This window comes from Chlamydotis macqueenii, chromosome 3 (genome assembly GCF_036417535.1).
Source record: "Chlamydotis macqueenii isolate bChlMac1 chromosome 3, bChlMac1.mat, whole genome shotgun sequence".
Classification (NCBI taxonomy): domain Eukaryota; kingdom Metazoa; phylum Chordata; class Aves; order Otidiformes; family Otididae; genus Chlamydotis; species Chlamydotis macqueenii.
In genome coordinates, this window is record NC_141558.1 from 100,115,699 (window position 1) to 100,127,701 (window position 12,003).

Below are 12,003 nucleotides of genomic sequence, written 5' to 3' on the forward strand. Positions count from 1 at the left end.
TCAGGGGCATAGACCATAAGGGGATTAATGACAGGTTTGCAGGACATTTAGTACATTAACAAGAATCAGAAAGTCCTCCATAACATCAGTAGAGTGTTTGGTGACATCCTTCTTTGCTGCTTCCTTCCTGTTTCTTCCCCTTCCTCTTTTAGAGTCAGGTTCTACAGATGCACAGTGAGAAAACAGGTGACTTCCTGAGGTCACTGGCCCAACTCCTCCATCTGCACATTTATTTGGTAACAACGTTCCAGTCAGAGACCTCCAACTCTTAAAATTATTTTCTCCAATATGGTTGGGAAAGATCAGGTAAAACAAACAAGCAAGGAAATAACTCTCTTTTGGCGATGGTTTGAGGAGTCTGTTGACATAAAGCTGACATCTCCAGATTAGTATAAGAAGGTGATTTCTCCAGCATTGTGTGTCATGAAACTCTCTGTATTTACTGGCACGTTCATAGAATCATAGAATGGTTCAGGCTGGAAGGGACCTTAAAGGTCGTCTCGTTCCACCACCGCTGGCCTGGGCAGGGACACCTTCCACTAGACCAGGCTGCTCACAGCCCCATGCAGCCTGGCCTTGAACACTTCCAGGCACAGGCCTTCCACGGCTTCTCTGGGCAACGTGTTCCAGTGCCTCACCACCCTCATAGTGAAAAATTTCTTCCTGGTATCTGATCTAAATCCATCCTCTTTCAGTTTACAGCTATTACTCCTTGTCCTGTCACTACATACCCTTGTAATTAGTCCCTTTCCAGCTTTCTTGTAGGCCCCCTTTAGGTACTGGAAGGTTGCAATAAGGTCTCCCCGGAGCCTTCTCTTCTCCAGGCTGAGCAACACCAACTGTCAGCCTGTTCTTTCTTATTACCTAGTGGAGTTATTAACAGGAGGGAGAGGGCAGTTAAGGTTTGCATCTGTACTTTGGCAACTAGCCAATGCATGAGTAGAGATGATGAAAGCTGTGGAAAATTGCTTATTTCCTACCTTGTTCCAGAGAGGGGATTAAGAGAGTGGAAACTCTCCAGAGACAGCAAAGCTGAGGCAGAAAAAAAGCTATGAGAGGAGAGTTTAGAAGAGACGTGGGAAATTTGGGGTAGTGGAAAGACAGGACTGGTTATACTTCTGTAGGCAAGGAATAGTCTAATCTGGTGCTGTGACCAGCTTTGACCTGGTCAGGGAAGGTGACTGTCACAAAGAAGACTACAATTAAGCAGGAAAATAAAAGAACAAGGAGGATCCTAGAAAATTTTAAAACAGATTGGACCACAGCTCAAACAGCTTTTTTAGACTAGTCAAGAAAATGAGCCCGGATCATCTACTGAGGATTAATTATTTTTTCCATCTCTGTTTCAGTATTTTTTAAGTAAATAACAATAGTGTCATGCAGACTGGTAAATAATTTGTTTTGTGGCAATTGTCTCACACCTGTCATGTACTCCTGACATAATAAGTTCTGTGCAATCATGAAAGGCTCTTCCTCTGCATTTCTTAATGTGCCTATACCCCCAGGCAGCAGCCTCTGCCAGTCTTCAAAAGGTGCTCCAGCACTGACCATCTTGCTGGGTCATCTTCACAGCAGGACACTGAGGCTGGAGCTCACTTGGGACAGCCCAAGAAGGGGCTTAGACAAGTTGTCCCTTTGTCTGATTCCTTAGCTTGGGTTCCTGTCTGCCTTTGTCTCCCTGTGCTTCTCTGGGCTTGTGTGATCAGGCCTTTGATGAGGTGATAGCTTCTGTGACATACCTGGGAGTATCTGGGCAGGGTATTGTTTGGGCTCCACTTCCATTCTTTTTCTGGGCTCCTTTGTGAGTGTGCAGACAAGATTTTACCACATAACCTAAGACATCCTACCATCCTGGTCTCTATCTGGGGGCTTTGACTCCACCATGATTAAGCACATGTGAAATTATTCAAAGGGAATAATGCCACATATTGCATTTACGTTGTAAAGCCAAGTCTACTTTAAGCCCTACGTCTCATGGACTCATTCATAGGATCCCAGGGGATGCCCCCACTTTGAGGTTGTTGGGTTTTTTTTATATATATGCAGATGAATGATCAGGGGGATTTGAGGATATATTCATGAATGCATCAATCTTACTGGATGCATTTTAAATCTTATGAGGTTATTTGGGAGAACTAATTTATGGAAGTCTTCTCCAGAGTTTTACTGGGATTAATGCAGATCATAGAATAGTTATAGAAACCCACTTCTTCTCGTTTACCACCTGAGAGCACAAGTTTTAAGGGTACTACTTTGTTGTTTTTAACAGGGAATGGATATGCAGAAGCAGATCAGTCCACCAGGCAAGTGTCAGCTGGCAGCGTCTAATGCTATCACAGACAAGGTCACCAGTCTCTTTCTGCAAAGCTCCACGATTAGGAGGGACCAGGTCTGATAAGTATGGAAAGTCAGAAACCTTTAGAGGCATTGTGGTGGCTTGAACAACAGATATTATTAATTTGGGGATTATAAAATCCTTTAATCTGTTTTTAATCTCCATGTTTTTGAAGCCACTTCTTAGGAACTTTAAATCAACTGATGTTTCCCATCAGTCTTTGGGTTCAGCATTTGGCAGGATCATAGGGTCTTCTTGTGCAATGTCCAAGGTGCAAGGTACGCTCCTCCCATCTCCTGGCTCAGGTGCTGTGGCAGATGGCGGTATTAAAGGCTCACATTACTAAATCTTGATCCTGCTTTTTTTCTTTTTTTTTCCCCAAAAAATTTAACTCCCCTCAAAATCCCTTCTCCTTATTTATGTCTTCTAATTGGTTTTTCTCCACCAATGCTGGTTTTTTTGAGTTCCTAAGGAGAAAACATGTCTCCAACGAATAATTGGCCTGACTGTCCTCTCTGGCAAAAATACACTGGAAATCGTCTGGATTTTCTCTGTCAAAGTTTCTTTGGACTGTTCTGTGATGAGGGAAGTGTACGAATGAAATCCTATTCCAACACTATGATATTGCATGAGATACATTACTAAATTGCATACCATTTTTTCCCTTTTTCCCTCCTTAGGGAATGCATGGGGAATGTCAACCCCTTTTTTTTTCATCAGCAGGTAAAAATATCAGTTAAACACATTTTCATTCTATGACAGTTTTATGCCAAGGGCAGGTAAAGGAAAAAAAGTAAGGCAAGCTGCTTCTTTGTTTTGCTAGAGTGACACTTCAAGAATCAGCAAAGATGCTGTTTCATGGAACAGCATTTTTTATCTAACATCATGAAGTGATGCAGGTGGTGTCAACTGGCTGCGCTTTGGCACAGATCTCATTCAACAAATGGGTCAAGGAGGAGTCACATGATGTCCGCTTGGTTCAGGTGGTGCCTACACATAGGTCGTCTTTCTATACTGACATAGTTTTACAGAAAAGAGGAGATGAAGGGAAAAGAAAAATATTTCCATGGACTGAACAAAATTGATGATAAAAATGTAGGGCTAGGTTATCCTGCGAGCACTGCGATGCGCCTGAGGGACCACGTGTGAATACCTCAGGGTGAGGAACTGGCAAAACCATACAGGTATGCACTGGTCCTCCTGCTTCCAGTGCCCAACAGGCAGCGCTCAAAAGTTGGAGATAGGAAAGAATAGTATTTAAATGCTTGGCTTGAATTCTTTGGGGAAACTGAGTTCTTATTCCTTGTGACCCATCCTCTTGCCAGAGGATGGGAATATGAAACTTGGGCCTAACTGCATTTCTTTCTATTGAGGTCAGTGGAGTCAGAAGCGCATCAGCTGAAGTGCATTATAAATGCTAATCATGGTAGTTGAGGCGATATTATTACTAGCTCAGTAATGACTGATCAGTTGTTAAACAATGATTGAGCCCATTAAGGGAAGAACATGTATAAATGAGACATTTCTGTGTAACCGCCAGAAAGGCAGAACTCTGTACTGCAGTCCGAACAACGGCCAAAGAGTGTGCTCGTCCACGTTGTCCTCCTGGGCACCAGCTGGAGGGAGCAGTTGGCCACCCTCATGGGACGGTCCACAGCTCTGTCACTAGCACAGTGAACAATTTCTCCCAATCCCAACATGTTTGATCCCATTTTGGTGAGAAAGATGAGTCATATAACCAAAAAATATCCCAGCAGAGTGAGTACTGGAAAGAGGAGAACTGCCATGAGGAATGTGATTGTGGTGTTTAAACTCCAGCCTGCAATTCACGTTGTTCTATTTTGATCTGTTTTGTTGATAAACTCAGTGCAGTGATCACAAATTTCTTGGCATGGTATTTTGAAGTTACTTAAGCCCTTTAACCTGGAATGCAATTGCATTTTTTTGGTTTTTTTGGTTGCTTACATACAACTTCTGTTGATTTCAAAAGGTTCAATTGACTTGAGGACTTTGACTGGAGTTGCGTATTTGTTTACTGTTTCAGGGAGTGGTAAATTATTGGTCACCCCCTGCTGAAGGATAATCTGTGGCTCTCTTTTCCTGCAGGCCATTTCACACTGCGAGACAGCCTGCGTGTGAGAAAGAGAGAAGAATGGAGAAGTCCAGGAAAAAATTTACTGAAGTGATAGATAATGCATTAGCTACTGCTGACACAATGGATCGTGACGAACTGCTTTTTTCTTACAAGGGGGTTCTCTACCCTGTTACTTTTTGCAGTCCTGAAGTATTCAGAGCCATGGAGTCCCTTGAAGCCAGAAGTGATGATATCATTTTGGCAGGATATCCTAAATCTGGTGAATATAGTTTGATTTCTTCATAACTAAAGTTATGTAATGACAAATAAGTAGGTTTGTGCTAAACACACACATATATAATACATATTATAATATATGTTATAGTAAATAACAATATTTAGAATGTTCACAAAATTCTGAAGAGCTAATTTCTTTCTCAAAAAAGCACAATAAAGTTAATTATGAAGTGTTATATAGGGAATTTTTCAAATGACTGGAAAAAGAGATCTGATATTTTCTATAGCATGTAATTTTTTTTTAATTTTTACTTTTTATAATTGTGAAGTTAAAAGCACATACTAGAGAGAACACAGTTCTTAAACCAGAGGTAACTAGATCTCTGGATACTGCAGGGTCTGCTCTCACATTTGTATCTCTAAAGTTAATAGTTTTGTATTTTTACACAGAATGGAGCTTTTGGTGCTGCATATTCTTTAGTTAATTTCACATAGATATCAAGAATATCTGAAATCCATAATTATAAAAAATTATTTTTGTAACACTTGAAGTGATCATACTGATCCTTAGCTATTGGGAAATCAAGAGAACATCTTTGCTATGGTTGTGAGTTTATCCTGCATCTTTGCTCCTCCCGCCTGAAAGCACCCTATACAGGCCCTATCAGAGCCTCAGGTTTGGATTAGGTGTGTCTCATATCCATTTTACTGTAGCTATTTCTCTTCTGCAGCAGTTGCATTCACAGTGTCTTACAGCGTATAGTCACAGTTCACAGGATTGTAAAGTTTTTGCTTTTTTATGTTTTCTTTTTTAAGGAATGCTATGCACCAGAACACAGTTAATAAGACTGTAGTGACAAAGATGTAGGAGCTCAGTGTCCAGAAGTCAGAAAATGGTAAAGTAAAGAAGGAAATTCTCTACAGACTTTTTAAAATGTTGTGAATAGAAATACAATAAATGCATATAGGAAATGTCACTTAAGAGAATTTTTGCCCTTTGTCAAGAAAAAGAACACATATAGCACAAGTTTCAGATCTTTCCTCCCAAGATAATTCTGTGCAGCATGTCAGAAAACATATACAATATACTAGATTTTGGGGTACGGACTTACCACCCCAATTGCCCTTATGTTTCGGACCATTAAAAATTATTACATTAACGCACGCTTTCCAATTTGCATCTTAGCAGTTCTTCTCCTTTATTAGTTAATTAACAATGTACAAGTTAATTAAGAATATACAAGTTAATTTATGATGTACTGAGACATTTGAGTTACAAAAATGTGTCCTTATAAAGAACAAAGGTTCCTGAGAGGCGATTGTCCAGATACTCAGCTGTGATTGTATCACATGAAAGGAGACCATGCAACTCACCTGGTAGTGCTAGCTATCTCTTGGCTTTCCTGCTAAATCCATTTCTGTTTATTCTAAAGGTTTTACAAACAATTCTGTATCTTTTCCTCTTTCAGGCACAAACTGGTTACGTCAAATCTTAAGTGATCTGCTAGCCATATTTGAAAAGAAAATGCAGAATAAAGAAAGCAGCGTGAATGATGAAGAACTAGAAGAATTCCCCTACCTTGAAATTGGTGATACTGAGAAATATGAGGTGGGCACAGAATATCTATGAAAGTTGTCAAAATTTTGTGCTTCAAATACTGAATATATGGTGTGTGAAATACTCCTCTCTTCGATAAGAAGTCTCCTACTTCTCTGTATATGGATGGTCCTATATATCCTCTGGTCAGGATGATTCTCATTCATATTGCCAAATGCTGAGGGATCAGTGGACACTTCAGAGGGCTTGAGAAGAGCACATACTCATTAGGTACGCAATAACTGCAGACATTCAATATAGAATGTTTTGTCTTTAAGAAGAGTTTAATGAAATGTCAAATACTGAAAGAATGGCTTTTATCTCTTCTACTAGCTCTTCCTCCTTACCTCTTCTCTCTCTCCTTGAGATTCTTCAGCATTTACATAGCCCGAGTTAGAATCTGCACCTTACCTTTAGGTTTAATCCTTGTCTAACAGAAAATAGAATCATAGAATCATAGAATCATAGAATGGTTTGGGTTGGAAGGGACCTTCAAAGGTCATCTAGTCCAACCCCCATGCAAGGAGCAGGGACATCCCCAACTAGATCAGGTTGCTCAGAGCCTCATCCAAACTGGCCTTGAACGTTTCCAGGGATGGGGCATCAACCACCTCTCTGGGCAACCTGTTCCAGTTCTCTACAACCTTCGGTGTAAAAAAATTTTTCCTAAAATCTAACCTAAATCTACCTCCCTCTATTTTAAAACCATTACCCCTCGTCCTATCACAACAGGCCCTACTAAACAGCCTTTCCCCATCTTTCTTGTAGGCCCCCTTGAGGTACTGGAAGACCGCTATCAGGTCTCCCCAGAGCCTCCTCTTCTCCAGGCTGAACAGCCCCAACTTTCTCAGCCTGTCCTCATAGGAAAGGTGCTCCGGCCCTCTTATCATCTTCGTGGCCCTCCTCTGGACCTTCTCCAACTGGTCCATGTCCCTCTTATGTTGGGGGCTCCAGAACTGGACACAGTACTCCAGGTGGGGTCTCACCAGGGCAGAGTAGAAGGGGAGAATCACCTCCCTTGGCCTGCTGGCCACGCTTCTCTTGATGTAGCCCAGGATGTGGTTGGCCTTCTGGGCCACAAGGGCCATGTTAAATTCATTATCACTGAGGAGAAGTAGCAATGGATGATCTTGTTTCAAATACACATCCTCAGGGGCTTTTGAATACTAGAGCTACTGAGATCAGTCCACTAGGATCCTAGGATAACATTCACAAAGAATAAGGACTTCTGGTGACTCGATGAAGAATAACATGTTGATCAATAGCCAACCAGATGTATCGATGAAGATCAAAGTTAAGGGAATCAGGCAGGATATGGTCGGACAAGTTGATACATTGAGCAAGGCAATATTTTATCATAGGCTGATGGAAAAGAATACTTAATTATTAATTAAACCATCCACTTTCCTCCTTCCAATTCTTAAAGCGAATGAATAAATTACCTTCTCGAAGACTTATGTTAACTCTTCTGCGTCCTGAATATCTTCCCAAGTCTATCTTCAAAAATAAAGCCAAGGTGAGTGCTGATTTTAATGTCTTGTAAGCAAACACTCCAACAGATTTTTTTTTTTTTTTAGCCAATTTAGTATTTTTTCTGCTTCAGAAATACTCTTATACTTAATAAGTGTTTAGCCTGGCCATTTCTACATGCCAGTTCAAGAACTGCTGTTCATCTCACAATCTTAGTTCATCCTTATTAACATCATTGTGTCCTCCACAAGCGAGATGGGGAGATACAAATCCTCCATCAGTAAAATGTATTTTGACATACAGTATGCTATGGGAGGCATTTTGTGATGTTGTCGGAAGTGAGGGCTTCAGTGTGTCAAGTTTCAGAGAGAATTTGTAGTTGTCTGATTTTTCCCCACTACCTAAATGCTGAACGATGCTTGTATTGAGCAAAATATACTTAGATTCTGCATAATTAATTTGATTAATCTGTAAAAGATATTTTAATAATTATAGGCAATAGTCTTCATAAGGTACTGAAGCAAAGTGAAATATTTCACCTTCTGAATTTGGAAAGAAATTGCTACTTCTGCAAGTAGTATACAAGATATTAGAAATTCCCCAAACTGCAGTTATAAAGCAAATTATTGTTTTCTTCATACTACCGTCTGTTATGTCTTTCTCTAGAAATAAAATATTTTAATTTTTTTTTTCCAGATATTGTTGCTGATTCGCAATCCAAAAGATGTAGCTACATCTTTTTACCATTTTTGCAATGGTGTTTCTACTCTTCCCTCCTATGAGACCTGGGATGATTTCTTCACAGCTTTCATGACAAAGAAATGTACAGTAAATTCTTCCATCTGTGTCAATTATTAAATGCTTTGACTTTGCCTAAAACCCTTGCACTTTGTAAATCAACTTCACCAGGATTTTTTTTTTTTGGTTTACAGTACAAAAGCAGAGATTAAAGACAGAAAGTTAGAAATTTGAACTAAAGCTTACAGTGCTTTTCTTACTGCCTGAGGATAACTCCTCATCAAACCTGCACTTCCACAAACTACTTTAACTTGCACACACTGGTATTTCCTCTGGAAGAAGCAGTTTCTCCTCATCACTATCTTGGATTCACTTCACCCCTTCTCTCTAATGTCCATAATCTTGTGCCCGTGCAGATTCTGAACACCTACATGCCAAATTGGACCAGAGGACTGATGTGGACTAAGCAGTGCTCTGAAAAAGAAAGAAAATAATCCCACTAGTTCAAAATTGCATAAATTCTTCATTTTGGCATATCACATGGCCAGCAGAAGGGAGGGTTAAAGAAGGTTTTAAGCTAGGTTATGGGAGTCTGCAAGATGGTTTGAGTACCAATAGCTCTTCAGTGGACTCATATCTGTCTTGAAATACTAACATGTTTTGCCATACCGACTCATAAATTGTATCATACGCCTGAGACATGTACATGTGCCTAAACAGCCTGGAGCAAAACTCCATAATAGGCACAAAAGGGTGTAAACTCTGGCATAGAAATGATTAATATTGCCCATAGCTGAGGGATCAACTTCGGGAGTAAAAATTGGCTTATTTCATAAGGAGCTTGTCTAATCTTCATTTATGCTTCTTCTTAGAATTTTTTTTTTGTTTTATTTAGTGCCCTGGGGATGCTACTTTGAATATCTTTCCCAATGGAACAAATATGCTAATGATGAAAATGTTATGACAATAACTTACGAAGAGCTGAAAGAGGTGAGACTACCAATAGTTACACATATTTTATAATTCAAAGTGCATTTGTTCCTAAACTAATTAACCGTTATATTAATGTAGTGTATTCAAGCTGCATGATACCGTATAAGATAGAGTCTTGTTTTAAGGGAAGGAGAGATGAAAATCAAACGTAAAAGCTTTTAAAAAATGTATTTGTGAAAATGACTCTTGTTTTATCTTTAGCTGTGATATAAGCCCAAATCACTGTAAATAAAAATCCCCAGTTAATTTTTTGGAGGGAGCTTTTATATATTCAGTACACAGTGAATACATACTACACAGTGGTGGAACACTGGCACAGGTTGCCCAGAGAGGTGGTGATGCCCCATCCCTGGAAACATTCAAGGTTGGACAGGGCTCTGAGCAGCGTGATCTGCTTGGAGGTGTCCCTGCTTCTTGCAGAGGGATTGGACCAGATGACCTTTGAAGGTCGCTTCCAACCCAAACTATATTGTGATTCTCTGATTCATCAGTGTAGGTTTTGCTCAACTGTAAATCACGTACATTCTGTTGTGATCTATAGGAAGACAGCTCGTATCTCCTCTGAAATAATTACGGAGAAGAGAAACACTATATACTGCTCCAGTCCTACTGAACTCTATGAATATGGTATACATGCAACCAGAAGAGAGATGTAGGGAAGTGCAAACACCTTAGAAAGCAGTGTCATTTGTTTGAGTGTCATGTGGTATGTTGCATTCCGCTTTTCAGAATCGGGTCCTGGGTGTGAAAAACATAGCTGATTTCTTTGGGATTTCCCTGACTGAGGAAGAGCTTCAGAGTGTGGTAGAGAGGAGCAGCTTCCAGTCAATGAAGAACAACTCATTGAAGACCCATGGGACATTTGGCAATGTTCTCTTTCGCAAAGGTAGGAAGCTCCAGAGTTAGAAATGTCTCACTCTCAAGAACTTGGGTCACCCATTATTTGCTTCTTTTTTGCACACAGACTAGCTTTACAGATTTGTATCAAGCACATTATCACTGTTGTGCTTGAGAGGAGTAGTCACGAAGCACTGGTGAGGAAGAGACTCAGCAATGCCCTGGCAGCAGGCAGGCTGCAGCCAGTACAGGAGAAGCAACAGCACAAAGCAAATTTTAGAGGCCGCCTTCCTCTGGCAGCAAGGAGGGATTGTCACGTGTCTGAACTCCTCTCCACCTCTACACCAAGATCACTGATTCTTCAGCCATTAGATGCTTAACTCTAATGCTGGCAAAACTAAGCCAAACTCAGCCTGAGTGGCATGATCACACTTTTTAGGAGAGTGCAGGATCTCCTGAAAGGGCCACTGCCAACCCCCCCATAGGTGAGAAGTAAGCCAAGCATGCAAGAGTCAGGTACATAGAGAAGGGGAAACAAAAGGGAACTACTTTTGCAGTGTAGTGTAGGGGACACAGACATGAGAGGACCACTTTGGCTGTCAAAATCGGTTTCTGCATTTTACATTAAAGAAGTCACCAGATAAAAACTCAAGCTGCCAAGTGAGCAGAAGCCCAGCTCTGCCTCCTGACAGATGATTCTTAATCAACCCTTCATGATCCTCCACCTTATCAGTCATAACTGACTGGAGTAAAAAGCTGCAGGGAAACAGGACTTTAGGCTGCTTTTTTTTTCGGACACACTCACTTGAAGAGGAGGATGCAGTTTGTTCCTTTACCCTATGTTATTTTGCATTATAGCAGTTTCACAGATCTGTGTGTCCTTTGACTTCACAAAATGATATTGGTGCAAAAATGAATGAAGTTTTATCTTGCAAAGTGGAACAACTCCATTTAGTGTACAATGGAACAAGGATGACAGATCTCTAGAATAAAAAATAATAAAATTTCTTGTTTTTCAAAAGTGTCTTTGCTTCTTTGAAGGTGGTGTAAGTGACTGGAAGAATCTTTTCAGTGAAGATCAGAATGAGAAAATGGACAAAGTATTTGAAGAACATCTGGCAGGCACTAAACTGGGAACAAAGTTAAAGTATGACATGTACTGCAAAGCCTGAAGAATAATGAAATGTGGCTAAAGAAAGAGCATTCCAATGCACTCTCATATAATCTGAATGCTATATACAAGAAAATTAGACCAAATGATCCAAGTATCTTAGAATTATTGTAATAATCCCATTGCAGCAGCCTTTGCAGTGGCAATGATGAATAGTGGGCTTCTGTTTTAAAGGTGAGATCTCTGGCTTGCTTTGGCTACACTAATTTGCTGAATAAGATGTCAACTGACCATATTCAGATAAACTTAACAGCCCTGTTTCAGCAGCTGTCACCTGGAAGGAAATTACTCTTTTCTCTTAGTGTTTCTAAACTACTTACAATTATTTAGTGTGTAGAATTTTTTTTTTTCCAAAGTGTTTCAAATCAGGTAATGTCTTCACAGAAAAGATCAGTAGCAAAAATACAGATCTGACACAACCTTAGTTAATTACAAACAGTATCAGTATACAAACAGTATACTGAGACAAAACCTCTCTGTGCAACTTGTACCCATTGCCCCAAGTCTTCTCCATGTGGCTCCGTGTGAATAGAGAGCCTCTGTCCTCTCTG

General features: G+C 40.2%; 1 protein-coding gene across 1 annotated transcript; it reads left to right on the top strand.

Moving 5' to 3' along the window:
• Positions 1 to 4,469: 4,469 nt before the first annotated feature.
• Positions 4,470 to 11,607, top strand: LOC147601375 (sulfotransferase 6B1-like). Its single transcript, XM_086744864.1, has 7 exons — positions 4,470 to 4,689; positions 6,116 to 6,255; positions 7,670 to 7,759; positions 8,410 to 8,536; positions 9,347 to 9,441; positions 10,174 to 10,330; positions 11,323 to 11,607. Exons 1-7 carry the CDS (start codon positions 4,488 to 4,490, stop codon positions 11,451 to 11,453), a joined length of 942 nt encoding a protein of 313 aa, XP_086600990.1. The 5' UTR covers positions 4,470 to 4,487; the 3' UTR covers positions 11,454 to 11,607.
• The last annotated feature ends 396 nt before the right edge of the window (positions 11,608 to 12,003 follow it).